The following is a 15,545-nucleotide window of genomic DNA, read 5'->3' as shown; positions in this document are numbered from 1 at the left end:
AAATAAAATAAATAAAAAAAAAAAGCAACAACCAAAATGGTCATGAATCAGCCTTGGAGGGGGTGGTAGAGGGAGAAACAAAAAGCACAGGCCCAGAAGTGACATAAGGATGGGTAATATGTCATTGTTCTGCCTGATGACATCACGTTGTAGGAGCCAGGATGGACCTGGCCTGTGACTCAGCTGTGCCCTCACTTTTGTGCCGCTCTGAGTCACCCCTCCTGAGCCTGGACAGTCCTCATCTCCCACGCTGCTCATCTCAGAAGGATATGGAGGCCACCAGCTGCTGACCTGGGGTTCCTAGGTGCTCCCAAATGGCGTCTATCCTATGTTCCCTGCCCCTTGGAAGAGCATCTCCGAGGTGACAGACTATACTGAATATCTCCAGCAAACCTCCCAGCGGAAACTGGAGGACTCTGGCTGCATTTGCTTACCACAACGAGTTGCCAGTGGAGAAAATTCCCTGGGTTTGTGCTTGCTTTGTAGGATCGAGGCTCTGAAGACAAGTCTTTAGTTACCCTGGTTGCCTTTTCAAAACCCTCGTGCTTTTCTGCTGCTGGGATGCAGAGCCAGCTTTGCGTTTTGCAGGGCACGTGGTTGTGTTGAGTGCTAAGGGGAGGCAGGAGCCAATGGCATATTTATTTCCTGGTGTGAAAAGCCCTCATACAGAACGGTCACCAGAAAGGTGGAAGGTAAAGAGCTGCACCAAGATGAAGATTGAAATACACGTGTAGCAAGCAGCTGAGGCTTGTGATTTAGTTTGCTTCACAGTGTACAGGTGATGGAACACTCGGCCATCAGAGTGTTGAAGGAAGCCCCCTCGCTCTGTGGGGATGAACTTGGGACATGGTGACAAGGCCAAGTGCAAGGTCCTGCACCTGGGTGCGGGCCATCCCCAGTATCAATGCAGACTGAGTGCTGAGAGGGGCAAGAATAGCCCTGCAGAGAACACCTTGGGGATGCTGGTAGGTGAAGATCAGGATGTGAGCCATCAGTGTGTGTGTGCAACCCAGAAAGTCAACTGTATCCTGGGCTTCATCAGAAGAAGCATGAGCAGCAGGTCGAGGGAGGGGATTCTCCTCTTCTACTCTGCTGTTGTGAGGCCCCACCTGCAGTGCTGTATTTGCCCTGTAGCATCCCAGACTTGTCTCTAGCCTTGCTGCAGAGGCATTCTGGATAACAGTGGGACAGGAGGAAGCATGGGCTGCTACCCCAAAGGGCAGGTGGGGCTGCCTGAATGTGAGCTCACTTTTCATCCTGCTTTGACTTGTTCCCAGGCTTCCCATTAGCTCAGGGTACATGAAAGGAGCTCAAATCCATTCCTGTTGCCTGCATAGTCTCATCAGCCAGGCTTGAAAGGGGATTTGTGTGTGTTGTGCTGTTCAGATAAGGTGGAGCTCATTGATGGCTGCTGCTGCTGGTCTGCCAGGAGCATCTCTCTGAGCAGGCATTTGGTGGTGGCCGAGTGGGAAGGATCTGTGTGAAGCTGTGTTGCCCCAGTTGGTGCACAGCCCACTCGTGTTGGTTTAATTGATTCCCATCTCCTCAGAGGGCGCTGCAGGTGGTTATTTTAAGAGTACAGCATTTACTTCAGTCTTCTCCTGGCAATTAAGACAGACTAAGTGACCAACTTTAAAAACACTACAATGGAGTATATATAACAAACTTACCACGTTTCCACTTAGTCCCTCCAGGTTCTCTCTTGTATGCTGAATGAGTTTCACTGGGACTATGAGACTGTGTGCTTTTTTTCTTTTTTTTTTTCCTTCCTGCTGTGATGTGTTTATTTCTGGCTCTGCTGCTCTGGCAGGCATCCATCTGTCCTGCAGTCCGTGGTGCCAGCACAGGAGCTGCTTGCTGCAGACGAGCTGCCGTGGGATCTGGGTCGTGTCTTGCAAAGATCTGAGTGCTGGCTCCCCTTATTTCAGGGCAGGCTGGTGGCCCTTTGCTGCTCCCAGGGCTTAGAGAGCCAGCAGTCTGGTCATGGGATAGCTGCGGCCACCACCATACTGGTGCAGGAGGGTTTTGAAGGCTTTGGAGGAGTGCATTGTGACCATTCGTCAGCCTTCACCCGCTGCCTTCTCTGCAGGGTGCTGAGTCCTGGTTATCTCCCTCTGGAAAGTCCTCTTGAAGAGCTGTGCCAAGTGTTTCCCATGGCAGCAGGTGCATGAGGACATGAAGCCCATGTGTCTGATGATTAATTACATATCTCAGGCTTGCACTGTGTCCAAGCCAGGGCTGCTACTGAAACCTTTGCCGCTGTTGAAACATCAGAGAAGAGCAGAACATAGCAGTAAGAGGTCCTGCCAGCTCCAGCTCTTCAAAAAAACACGAGCTGAGGGGAGCTCTCTTTCCTTCACATGGGAGTATCCAAACTCCAGGTTTATAGCAGCAGCAGCAACAGAAGGGTGAGGGTTTTTTGTGCTGTCTTTGCAGTTTGGAGCTTCGAGTCTGTGCGTGTCGAGGCCGCCTCATCGACAAAATGAGGCTGGGGCAAAGCTGGATGTGCTCAACACGTTGTTTTTAGGCAACAGCCAGAGCTGTGATGAGTTGTGTCTCCAGCTGGCCAAGCTCTAGGCTGCAGGAAGACCCACATCAGAGGTGGGAGATTCCCATTTGGACCCACCTCACATCCCTCCTGTGCTGGGCTCAATGTAATCCCCACTCTGTACAAAGGAACTTATAAAGATGCTCTACCTGGCTGAGGGAATTCCAGACCTATTTTGGATATCAGAGTCCACTGAAGTCCTGCCTTGTGCATCCTTCCAGCCTCTTGCTTCTGCTAGTGCTGGGTGAAAGCCATGAAAAATAGACCATGGTGATTTGGTGATTTAAGTTTTTCTTCCATGGAAGGCCAAGAAGGAAGAAACCACATGAATGTTTTGTTATGAGGTCTAAGAAGGAGGATTGCTCTTCTGAGTTGTGAGACTTTGTTTTTCCACTTGTTTTTGCTGTTAGCTGTGTGGCCTGAAAGAAATAGTTTTGGTTGACTTTGAAAGCGTTACAGGTGTGAGTGTGATTGGCAGAGGACGAGAGCAGCAGGTGGAAGGTGTGAAAGTATGAGCTCAAGGGGCTGGAGAGCTTCTGTGTCCTGGAGAGCAAGTGTCAGAAACAAATGCAAAGGCTGTGGCTTCAGTAAGCTTTGAGCCCACTCCAATCCCTGGCACCCTGTCCTCAGAGATGCAGCTCTGTGTTAGATGCAACCCACCTTGCATGCATTTAGGGTTGTGTCTGCTGCGTGCCTGTTTCTCTCATGCTCTGCTGGCCACCACAGGGCTTCTAGATGTCAGGGCTCCAGCTGCAGTCAGAGGAGAGACGTTGCGATGACGAAGACGCAAAGCATAGATGTCTGATTGTCCATTTTTTTTGTCTTTGCAGCTCGACAGGACAGAAACAGCTATAAACAACCTTAACCCAGCCTTCTCCAAGAAGTTTGTTGTTGACTACCACTTTGAAGAAGTGCAGAAGCTCAGGTTTGCCCTGTTTGACCAGGACAAGTCGAGCACGCAGCTGTATGAGCATGACTTCCTTGGCGAGTTCTCCTGCACGCTGGGCACGGTGAGTCTCTGATGTCCTACTCCTGCATCTCATCCTCCAGCTAAGAGACCCAAATCACACCATCCTCAAGGAAGTTGAAGGGAACAGAGCTACTTCTCTTACGTGCTGTAAAGTTTGCTGGGTCATTCCTGGCAAAAAGTACTTTGAGTGCTTGTCACACTTTATCTCTTCAGGTTGAAGTGTTTCATGCTAGGGCTGTTGGTTACTTGCCCAAATCTGAACTGGTTGTAGGGTGGGCATCTGCTGCTGCTTGCAGACAGACCAAACCCTAGCGAAGTGCAAGAGGGCATTGCACCCATTTGTCTTGGACACTTGCACTGGAAGGTGCTGGAGGTACCTGTTTGTCAGTAAGGCTTATAGTAATAGCCATGATGACCGGTTTGGATTTGGACTTGAGAAACTTCAGGTGTTTACAATTAGGCTGCATTGCAGATCTACTTCTCTCTTTTTTTTTTATTTTTTTGCAAAACTGTTGTAGTAAGAGTGATGTCTGTCTTCTGTTTGAGAATGAAGCATTTGAAAAACACATGCACACTAACCTTGCTGTTGAGTAGTAAATCATGCCTCCTACTGTAGCATGCTGGTGCAGGAATGTGTCTTCTGCTCTTCCTATGGAAAAGCTTTTGAGACAGATGTGATTTATAAGCCTTTGGAAGGTCTTTGCATTCATGAGCCCAGACCCTGTTAGAATTTGGCAGCTAAATTCTCCCAACTTCTTTGTCTTCTGAGCATGCTCTGACTCAGAGGCAAGAAATGAGGGAGATTTTTCCATTCTTTTTCAGCCTCCAGCTGCCCAGGACTGCTGTGGTACCTGGCATGAGCAAATGGGCTGGGGAAAGCAGGCACTGTAGTAGGTGGGTTGTGTGGACAGCTGGCCCAGGGTGTCCAAAAAGCCTGGTGAATGTGGTCACCTTATTACACACTATCTGGTACTGCATATGTCAAAGGGAGCTAAGTAACTTTGCTGTTGCCAAGTTGAGAACTTGTCAGAAGAGCACTGACATTTACTGACTGAGGTTTAATGTCTGTGTTTTCAGAAGAGCTCTGTAATGACCTAATTTTGATCCTGCAGAAATTAAGAGACAGCCCAGGAAACAACCCAAGCTGTTGCTCAGTGCTTTAGTCCAAGCCATTCAGTATTTGTTCTGTTGTTGGCTGCAGCCACCTCTGGCACAGTTCAGCAGTGCTCATTATGGAGGGCACAGTCCTGATGAACACTGCGAAAAGGGAGTTTGTGGACATGAGGAAACAGGACTGAAGCCTCAGCATGGCTCTGCAGAAGTCTTGGGCTCTGCAGACTCATACTGGAGAGAAGCATCCTTTATATGCACTAGGGAGGAGGGTGGAAGAGTCACCTCGTGCATGGCTGGATATTGGGAAAAAGTTCTTAGGACAGTGATGCTGTGGCACAGCTGCCCAGGGAGGTGGGGGAGTCACCATCCCTGGAGGAGTCCCAGAGCCGTAGGGATGTGGCACTGAGGGACGTGGGCATGGTGGGATGGGTTGGGGTTGGATTTGGGAGTCTGAGAGGTCTTTTCTGACCTTAAAGATTCTGTGTAAGGTCCTGGAGGAGCCCAGCTATTGCTGGACCTGTGGAGGAGAGGGGTGGGACGGAGAGGACTTGTGGACAGAGCCATATTGCTGTGGGTTTTCCGAGGTCTGCTTTTTGTTTGGTGAGATGTTTCCATCAGCCCATCTGGTTGTTTTGAGGCACGAGCAGCTGTTGGAAGGGAAGGAGAGCAGGCTGGGGCAGCAGGAACCTACCTTTGCTGAACCGCACGCCCAGCACCTGACTTTCCGGTTCTGTGTTGCCATCAGAGCCCTGTCAGATTAGCTGGATTGTTTTATTGCAGCTAATTAGGTCTGTGGTGAGATTTAAAAGGATGGTTGGGTCACTCGGAAGCCTGCAATGACCCCTGTGGCCAAGTGAAACCTTAAAAGGGATCAAATTGCGGATTGCAGGATGTCCGTGGTTGCTGCTTGTCAGGTTATGAAGAAATCTCATGCCACAGCAAAGCACAGACATCTAGCCCTGTTATTTGGGGATTCCGGGGTGTTTTGGAGCCAGAGCTGCAGGGCATGGCTGGATTGAAGATCCCAGCACTACTGTGGGAGTCTCGGTGGGAAGGGATTTTGCCTCAAAACTGCAAAAAGAGAGAGAGAAGCATTTCTGGAGAGCAATAGGAGGAATTCAGGTGCAGCTGGATAGCAAGAGCTAGAAGCTAAGCCATTTCATTATGGTTTTCTTCTAATTATTATTATTATTTTCTGGCTGTGTGACATAGGACCAAGGGTGGAGACAGAAGGATGGATGGGGCTGCGCTTTTAAAATATAGCCTGTAGATTTGGAAGGGCTTGCTGGTAGGAATGGGAGAAGAGCACAGCTGGTACCAGCAGGTCCTTGTGTGGGGCTCTGCAATCTGTGGGGAAAGCACACAGGGTTCTTGGGTGGTGATGGTGGCACTCACAGCATAGTGGCCAGCTCTCAATGTAGCATCTTTCTTTTACCACTGTGAATATTGAATATGATTTGACTAACGTGAGCAATGATCAGTTGCTTATGAGTCTGCATTTGATCACGACTTTATTTTCTTTGTTGGGTTTTTTTTTTCTTCCCCTAGATTGTCTCCAGCAAGAAAATAACGAGAACTCTCCTTCTGGGGAATGGCAAGCCAGCTGGGAAGGGGATGATAACGGTACAGTAACTCATTTACCTTACCCACGGAGTGTGTGAATGCAGATAATAAACTGGAGGTGATGCAGAACACCAGCAGGGCTGGGGTTGATGTCCCTTTTTTCCCTTGCCTCCCATTTTCTTGCCCACCTTTGGTCTCTTTGGAGGACATTGTATTGCCCAGTCCCTGTCTGGTGACTTCAGCCTGTGCTTTTGTCTCAGAGTGCTAAAATAAGAAATGCTAAATCTGGAGAAGAACAAAGTAAATACGTGCTGCTGTTTGTTAGCTTGTACATGATGCCTGTTCAGACCTCCCCAGAGCAGCCAAAGGTACAAGGGCCGATTCCTTTGCTGACAGTCAGTGGTTTTGTTGTAGGAAGAGGATGAGAATTCTGCCGTAGCAACAGGTCTCATAGCAACAGCCTCTGCTCCTGCTGCGGACCCCTTCGGGCAGTGGTGTTCCTGCTGTGGATCTATTTAGTGATTTTTATTTATTTTTTTTAAAGAAGAGACTAAATTTAGGCTTATTTCCCCCATGCTGCATCTCCCATCCTTTTCGTTCACTTCTGCATTCCAGTTTATGTTAAACTTGCAGCAGAGAAGCAAAGGTGGAGACGAAAAAGCCAACAAGGAGTTAAACTGCAGGCAGGTCTAAAAGCACCAGATGGGTCTAAAAACATTTTAAAAGACCAAGATCTGCCTGCTGCAAGGGCATCTCCCATCGCTGTTTGCTCTAGAGACTGGGAAGATGCTGTTAGCTTTTCTCTCTTAATTGCTGCAGTTGATCTTTAAAGGCAAAAGGAGAAGCTGCATTGAAGCCTGCATGGCACCTGCTGCCATGTGCCTCCCCAGAAGTGGGCTCTTGCTGCCCCATACCTGCCACTGGAGTGGGAAGAACTGAAGGAGCTGAAAAGTTTCCAGTCAAGTTCAAAGGTTTCCAGCTTTAAAGGAGGAAGCTTTTGGTCTGTCACTAATGCATCATCAGAACCAAGGGGGCTGGGATATCTGCTGCTTTGCTTTGTGTGCTGGCAGCGTTGAGTCCTCACAGCCTGACACATTGCTGGAGCTTGTGCCCCAGGGTTTGTGCTGCCAGCACCAAGCGAGACTGTCTTCTTTGTGCTCCCAGAACGTGGGGTTGGGAGCCAAACCCTGCCTTCCTCACCCACAGTCCCTTCAGCTTTATCCAAGACTCCGTTTTCTTAAATGCAGCACGCAAATGCCATAGGGCTGAATGCAACAGAAGTGCCTTGGCTGGAGTACTGGGATTGAGTGAGAGTCCTGAGGTTTGAAAGATGTGGAAAATCCCAAAGCACATCACATTCGCTGTAGGAGTGAATCTTGAGGTCTTTACAAAGCAGTGGGGATGTTAGTTTCCATGGGAGATGTCACTGTGGTTTCTATGCGTGGCCCAGCTCTACCTTGGCCTCTGAAGAGCCCAAAATTGCAGGGATTCCAGGTGGGGTCTGCTGTGGTCTGCAAAGGTAATTTGTTTCCATGCAGCTCCTGTTCCTCTTGCCACTTTGACCACCCTGCATGTCCACCAGGGGCTGTGTGGAGAAGAAGAGTGATGCTATGGTTTTGTTAAAGTACATAGGAAGCAATCCATTTATTTGAAGGCGATGTCCTTAAATAAATCTAAACTTCTGGGGTAGGCAGGGAAGAGAGCCCTTTGAGGAGTGGTGTCCTTACGGGAGAGGCTGTGACTGCCTCACCATCTCTGCATGCTCCCCTGCGTCCATCAGTGTGAATAACCCCCCTGATTGCTCATTCTGCAGGATATTGTCCCCTTGATTTCATGGAGTTGTAGAAAGGCCCAGTAATTAGGCTGCCAGTCCAGAGAAGAACAACCCAAGCCCCTGCTATCCAGTGAAAGGCAGTTTGTCGGTGAGGAGAAAGGGAAGACGGGAGGTGGAGAGCAGATGCTTGGGTAGGACACAGCCTGGAGAAGAAATGCAAGTGATTCAGAAAGTGACTGCTAACATAAATTAATAAATGTGGGGTGTTTTTTTGTTTTTGTTTTTGTTATAAACATTCTCTTTCTTAGAATACCAGGAGACTCATTAGACAGTGTTCCAGACAAAACCAGCCCACTGGTCTTTGGCAGTCAAAGCCATTTTGGAGGGTGTGTGAGAAAAATCTTTGAAACTGAAGTAACGTGGGCTGCACTTGTGCCTGCTACAGCCATCAGGAACTGCAGTGGTCCTCATCCTTGGGCCATCTTGATGGGTGATGGTGGGTGAACATGGCTCCACTCCAGGCAGCAGTGCTGCTGGGATCGCCCTAAGGTCTGGGACGTGGATGATGAGGTGGCACACTGTGGTGACAATGTTTTCTGTAGCTCCTGCTTGCCCTTGACTTGGTCCTTGGTAGTGTCACTACGTCTCAAACCACAGCAGGACACCTGGACGTGCCCATGCACAGAAATGGCTGCATGAGACCGGCATCCACCAGATGCTTTGCTGGCAGCTGTGTGACTTTGGGTAATCAGGCCTGATAGGCATCTGTTGTTCCAAGGCTGGGGTAAAGGTGTGGTGTTGGATCTGATTTTGACTCTGTTTTCATAGCTTCCATCTTACTGCTGACCTTCTCAGGGAATTCATAGAATCATTAAGGTTGGAAAAGACCTCTGAGATCATCTAGTCCGTGGTGACGCCCCCCCATCCCTGGGCAGCTGTGCTACCGCATCACTGCTCTTTGAGTTTTTCCTAATATCCAACCTGAACTTGCCTTGGCATAATTTGAGGCCATTATCTCTCATCCTAAAATTGTCAGCTGGGAGAAGAGGCCACCAACCCCCAGCTCACCACAACCTCCTTTTGGGGAGTTGTCGAGAGCAATAAGGTATCCAAATTCCTTTCCCTTATCAGGCTTTTCCTACCACTCAGTGAGGAAGGAGGGAGGAAAGAGAGGAAATGCCAGCTACCAGAGTGCCAGGAGCCCAGAGAATGAAGCAACACAGATCTTGTCCAAAGCATTTGTTGATTAGCAAAGGCAAAACTAGTTTAACTCTTCAATAGTGGGATACTGTGTACATTAGATCTTCAGAAACTTGAGAATGACTTCTGTTGGAGCTGCACATCTCAGGATGTGCATCCTCACATTGCAGGATTGTCCTCTGGGTTTTGGTTCTCTGTTCACTCACTTTTCATGTTAAAATGAACACAGCTTCCCCTTGTCTTTCAGATAGCTGCCCAAGAGCTGTCAGACAACAGGGTGATTACTCTGAGTATGGCTGGCAGGAAACTGGATAAAAAGGTGAGTCGTGATGTGTCAGGAGGATGCAAATGTTAAACTTCTGTCTCTCACAGGCTAGGGGATCTAAGGAGATCTCTGCTTGTGAGTACAGTAGCGTCATAAAGCTGTCTCTGTGTAGAAAGCAGCAGGCGGGGCTGGAGGTCCAGAATCACGTCCTGGCTGTGTCACTCCCTGCTGTCAGGATGTGGAATTCTTCATAATGCACTTTTAGAAGGAAGGATTCTGTTTGACTCAGGACCTGTGTACTGTCATGTCTTAAAAACAATGTTCTGAGCCAGATTTATTATTTCAGTGGCTGCTGTCTGGAAATGTCTCCTGACTAGGCTGACAGTTTTGATACCCCTCAATTCAGCATTTCAGAAGTGCTGAGTGCTCCTGGCTTGTTGCCTCTAGCCCTCCTTCAAATTGAGTGAGTGTTTGTTTATATATCAAACAGGGGGGCCCATCTTTCCAGAGGAAGAAGCACCAACCTCATGGAGATAGATAATGCTGATTTTTGCTTTGGGTGCGACATACATGGTAACCGTAAGCCTTTCTGAACAAAGCAGTCTGACCTTATTTACCAGGCAGCCAGAACGATTCCTCTTAAACCAGTTCTGTTGCTAAGCAATCAATGTTGGTTTTTTTTTTCTTTTTTTTCTTTCTTTTCTTCCTTCCTAATGTCTCCAGAGCTTGTACTGTTGGTAGGATGGCCCTTGGTTTTCAAACCACAGTAAAGCATGCAGCCAGGCACACCTGCTCTGTTCAGTCCCATTGTCCAAACCAGACAGTTTATCCAAGTGTTTTCCACAGCTGTTGGGAATGACTGTTACCTTACTCTTCCACTTATCCTATCTACTACTCCACAGTGCATAGAGCTGGATGCTCCTATTGAGGAATCCCCAGGTAATTTCATTTCCTAAATGAGCTGGAAAACATCTTTGAGATGGTGACTTCTTCTGAGATGGAGCTGAGTCAGCCCCATGCATGTCTCTGATGCAGCAGCTTTCTTCCCATGAAAAGGCAAGGGATGAGATTTCATTATAGATGTGGTTCCTTCAAGCTTTATGCTTTGTGGTTCCTACATGGCTTTGTAGCCATGGCTGTTGTGAAGACCAGATCCTGGTTCCTCACCAAGCCTCACTGTGACGCTGGTACCTCAGGCATATATGCAGTTGTTATACTGGCAACTTAATTGTCATCACTGGCTCCATAGACAGGAGTTTCCTTTCTAACCTGATTTTCAACCAGATCCTTCTCCTAGGTTATGCAAAGCTGAAGTCTGGTGATATTCTTCCAAGTCATCATAGGTTGGTTTCCTGTCCTTCAGATCCACAGTCAAAACACAAAAATTCAGCATCTGCCTGCAATGCTATAGGCAGGCAGTTTGTGATGTTGTGCTGTGCTGAGAACTGTGAATAATCTGTCTGGGTTTCCTTCCAGTTTATCAGTAGATGTCAGCAGAAAGCTCCTTGCTGTGCTTCTGCAGTTACCAGGAGCTGATGGGGTTTCCTTGCTGATTCCTCTAGACAGAACACCACGGCAGTGCTCAGAGTCCTGCTGGTGCTCAGGGAATGGTCATGTCACTTCAGAGCAGAACACAAATGAAAGTGATCTCTGCACATGTGGAAGGAAACTGCAGACATTCAAGGCAGGTTGGATGAGGCCCTGGGCAGCCTGATCTAGTGGGTGGCATCCCTGTCCGTGACAGGGTGGGAACTGGATGGGCTTTAAAGTCACTTCCAACCCAGCCATTCTCTGATACACTGCACCCAAGCTGAGAATCTCTTACTGGCATCCATACTGCTGACCAGCCCTCTCCACAGTGTCCAACCCAACGCTGGGACCTCTCTCAGACCAAGGGCAGGTTCTCCTCCCCATCATGAACCCGTGGCTTGTCTGTGCACTGCTCACTGCATGGCTTCAAACAGCAAGGCTTCACAGCGGGGGAATGTCAGCAGCAGAACCAGCCTGAGGCTTTTGTACCTTATGTCAGATCAGCTCTTGGTAGAGTTGTTAGAAGAAGAAGAATCTTGCAGAAGAGAAGGCTCAGCCCCAGTGATCCCAGTCCCAGCAGCTCAGTTTCCACCTTCTGCTAGGCTTGTATGGTGAGATGGTGGTGGTTTTGACATTTTAAACTAACAGCGCACAATCCTGTGGCTTGGAAGCATCTCCCACCCTGCTTTGAATGGAGCAGGGCTGACCTGGCTCACAGAGCAGCTGCTCTATGTGCTTTGCTTGGGATCCTGCCCTGCTCCCTGCTCCCACCTGAGCCCACACCTCTGTCACTTCCTGTGGGATCAGGGCAATGAAACCACTTCAGGTTGCAGGTTAAGCTGGAGTAGGCAGGGCCGGGGTCCATGGGGCTGGGTGTGCACTGCTGGTTCTTCAATTGCAGCAGCGAAGCTTTGGAGCACTGAGCCCAGGCTCTGTGTAAGCAGGCACAGTGCTGTACTGCAGCCAAGTCTCTTGCAGAAAGAATGGCTTATCCTGCTCCTCTGCAAACATAGCGAAAACATAGGAGGAAAACAGCATCAGAGAGTCTCCCTGCAAGCTGTAGTGGACTGTTCTTCATTGTGGCAATTAACTTGTGGCAAATTATGTAAAATAAAATGAAAGCAGTCATCAGAGGTGACTGAGTTTTGACTAGAACAGGTTCCAGTTTCTACAAGCCAAAATACTTGCAGTGATTTATATTTCCAGCTGGCTTTGGAAACAGGGTTTGGATAGAAGCAGTAAAGGGTTTTCTGCTGGAGCCTACCACCATGCCAGCTGCTGCCTCCTGGATTGGGGCCCCCAGCATCCCCCAGCCCTGAGCATCCCCACTATGTCCCCTGGAAACCAGAAAGATCCTCCAGCCAACAGAATTTAGGCAGCCACCTCCCTCTGGAGTTCTCAGGAAATCATTTGGAGTGTTTTGAGTTGGGTTGGTTTTTATCACAGTTTTTCTGAATGGGAGCAACGATCACTTGCAAGCGCTGGGGATCCTCTCATCAGCCTTCCCATGCTGCTCCAAGACCTCAGTCACCCCGTGCAGATGCCCAGCAGGGATGTGTGCTGTGTTTGCCATACGGCAGTGTCCTTTTATCAGGAGGATATCTAAGGAAAGCAAACACATGCTGGCTGAAGTCTGTGTGTCTCAGAGGGTGTTGCATGATCTCTGTCAACACCCGTGCAGCTTGCTCCTTCAAGATTTGCTCTGCTCATGCTTTCCTGCTGTGTGTAGGAGGGCTTTTTTTTCCCCCCAGACTCTCATACATTTCATAATTCTGTTTGTGCTTTGAAGCTCTGGTTGTTTTTCTAACCCAAACACAGCTGCCTCCCAGCTGGGGCTGTTTGTCGTGGCATTGGTGTCCAGAGATTGTGCACGGGGGTGGGATCCACGAGCAAAGGCTCACAGACACATGCCTGGGTGTGGAAAGGCAGTGACATGGTGTGAGCACTGACAGGACCTGCAGGACCCACTCAGACACCATGGGAATCAGCTTCCCCATGGACCACTCATGCACTGATATACAGGAAAAACAGGAGGAAGGAGGAGTCTTGGACCAGTGGCTGCTTGAGCAACTTGCAAATCCTTGTATAAACTGTGTGCTGTTGTTCTTCCCCAGGACCTGTTTGGAAAGTCAGACCCCTTCTTGGAGTTCTATAAACCCGGTGACGATGGGAAATGGATGCTGGTCCACAGAACGGAGGTGAGCTACTGCAACACCATGATCCTTAGCTCCTTTTAAACATAATGACATTATCTCATAAATCCCTAGTAAAGGGGGTGGGATCCTGGGAGGTGACTAAGGATCTTGCTGCGTTTTCTTTTAAGCAGTGGGGCATGGGAGAAAATGTTGCAGCAGCCTTCCTAAGGTACTGCCCTCGTGCCAGACAAGCAGCTTCATGTTTTGAGATCGGATACAAAGAAAGTAAATTTTCCATTCCTGCAGCTTTGAGTACATGAATATAATCAGGTGTTAGCCCGAGGCTGGCATTTGTCATGTCAGGAGGGAGGTGGCTGCAGGGAAGGGTTAGTGCTCTCCTTCCAGCCTGTTATTTAGGAGGAGCTGAGCCCAGCTGGCTGCGTGCAGTGCAGGAGCAGGATCCTTGCACCGCCCACCCGTGGGACCTGGTGGCTGGCAGCATATGGGCTCCACTCCACACACGTGCCTCCCTGCGTGGGCTCCCTGCTCTCCCAGCCTCTTGGAGGAGGTGTTTACAAATTCTCTGCAAAACTGTGCTCGCGGTGTCAGGGTTTTTCCCAGTCTGTCAGTCTGTAGTATAAAAGCCCATTGCGAGCCCCACGTGGTTATTTGTCAGCTCTGACCTGCAGCGATGGGGACAGACATGCTCCTCGCCTGGCTGGGCTGTTCCTGGTCTCAGCAGAAGGAGCTGATGGCTTTGGAGAGAGGAGAGGCAAAACTTCCTGTGTGTCTTGTGTTCTGGGGCTGTGAGTTTGCTCTGCAGCGCAAACAAACACCAGTGAGAAGACTGGCGTAGGGTTGGCTCTGCCCCGTGCATTCCTGTAGCTCTGGCTGCTAAGCTCTAGGGCCCTACGCAATGGGTCCTCTGCTCCAGGGATCCCTGTGTTTGCCTTGACACAGAATGACGTTGCTCAGTGGTCATCCCTTGCTGACTTTCCATATGTTTTCCTTTTCCTTTAAACCTTTGAGCCAGTCTGCTCCTGTGATACGTGCAGCAGGTGCAGCCCCTTGGGGCAGGGAGGTGATGTTGAAGGGTGCAGATTGTGCAAAGGAAGGGGCTGTAGGGAACATCCCATCATAGCACTGGCCTTTACACCTCTTCAGGTGGCTGTTTCATCAGGCTTGCTGCTGGTGCTTCATAGAGAATGCTGTCCTGCAGAGACTCTGCCTGAGCTGCTTGACACCTCTGAGCTTTGTGTCCTGGGCTGAGATTCACATCACTCTCTCTCTTTGAGCAGGACACCTTTGTGAAAGCATCTTCACGTGCCTTGTAAGCACCTCTAAGGTCTGCAGCACATACAGCTTGCCTTTTCTCGGTGCATGTTAAAAAGCATCAATTACATTTCTCCACCTCATGCAGCAGCTGTTACACAGATAAGGCAAGATCTGGGTATATCCAGGGCTGCTCAGCTCCCCGTGATGGTTGTGGTGTCCCACCTCTCCATCTAGGTGGAAGTAGTGGGGCAGTAAGCGATAGGTGGGGTGAGGGATGCAGAGGACACCTTTATATAGGGGGAACATCCCCTCCTTTGTGCCCATGTTGTTTCACCCTTTGTAACTGCATCCTTCCATTTCCACCCCACAGGTGATCAAGTACACATTGGACCCCATCTGGAAGCCGTTCACTGTGCCTTTAGTGTCACTGTGTGATGGAGATGTGGAGAAGCTGATTAAGGTAACGACGGTCCTTCGGCTTCCTCTTGGGATGAGGGAAGACCTTGTGGCAGCCTACAGCTTTCTTGCAGAGAAGCGGATCTCTGCTCTCTGGGGACAGCTACAGGGTCTGAGGGAATGGCTGTGTCTGGGGAGGATCAGGTGAGGGTTATAGGGAAAGGTTCTGCACCAGAGAATGGTGGGGGCACAGAACGGCTCCCTAGGGCAGCAGGCATGGCCCTGAGCTGCTGGAGCTCAGGGAGCTTTGGGACGCTGCTCTCAGCTGTAGGATTTGGGTAGTGCTGTGTGGAGCCAGGGGTTGGGCTCAGTGATCCTTGTGGGTCCTTTCCAACTTGGGATGTTCTGTGATTCTAGGTCATGTGTTATGACTACGACAGTGACGGGGGACACGACTTCATTGGGGAGTTTCAGACCTCAGTGGCCAGGATGTGTGAAGCCCAAGATGCCTTTCCAGTAAGTGCCGACACGTTTTCTGTGCAGAACGGGGCAAAGGCAGTGGTGGCCACTTTCTTCCTTGGACTGAGACCTTCAGCCTGTGCTGAGGAGGCTCTGAGATGAGGAAGAGCTGCTTTTTCCTCCCATCTACACTGCAAATGGCTCAGGTCACTGCTTTAGCTGAAATAGATGTCTGAGTTAGAAAGTATGAAGGCAGTCTTGTCTGAAAACCTAGTATTTGTCTGAAGCAGCATTTGAAGATGCCTTGTTGTCTGGGG

The 15,545-nt window shown here is 49.4% G+C and overlaps 1 protein-coding gene across 1 annotated transcript; it reads left to right on the top strand.

Annotated features, from left to right (window-relative positions):
* The first annotated feature begins 3,330 nt into the window (after positions 1-3,330).
* LOC104913025 (copine-2-like) lies at positions 3,331-15,405 on the top strand. The gene is made up of 6 exons (XM_019619654.1): positions 3,331-3,558; positions 6,180-6,254; positions 9,416-9,487; positions 13,078-13,161; positions 14,744-14,833; positions 15,187-15,405. Exons 1-6 carry the CDS (start codon positions 3,346-3,348, stop codon positions 15,388-15,390), a joined length of 738 nt encoding a protein of 245 aa, XP_019475199.1. The 5' UTR covers positions 3,331-3,345; the 3' UTR covers positions 15,391-15,405.
* Positions 15,406-15,545: the final 140 nt, after the last annotated feature.

This window comes from Meleagris gallopavo, chromosome 13 (genome assembly GCF_000146605.3).
Source record: "Meleagris gallopavo isolate NT-WF06-2002-E0010 breed Aviagen turkey brand Nicholas breeding stock chromosome 13, Turkey_5.1, whole genome shotgun sequence".
Taxonomy (NCBI): domain Eukaryota; kingdom Metazoa; phylum Chordata; class Aves; order Galliformes; family Phasianidae; genus Meleagris; species Meleagris gallopavo.
This window is presented reverse-complemented; position numbering and strand designations above follow the sequence as displayed.

Excerpts from the sequence above, each read along its gene's own strand:
- LOC104913025 (XM_019619654.1), top strand. The coding sequence starts at position 3,346 with ATGTCTGATTGTCCATTTTTTTTGTCTTTGCAGCTCGACAGGACAGAA. Across the intron at positions 3,559-6,179 it reads TCTCCTGCACGCTGGGCACG|ATTGTCTCCAGCAAGAAAAT; the intron begins GTGAGTCTCTGA and ends TTCTTCCCCTAG. Across the intron at positions 6,255-9,415 it reads CTGGGAAGGGGATGATAACG|ATAGCTGCCCAAGAGCTGTC; the intron begins GTACAGTAACTC and ends CTTGTCTTTCAG.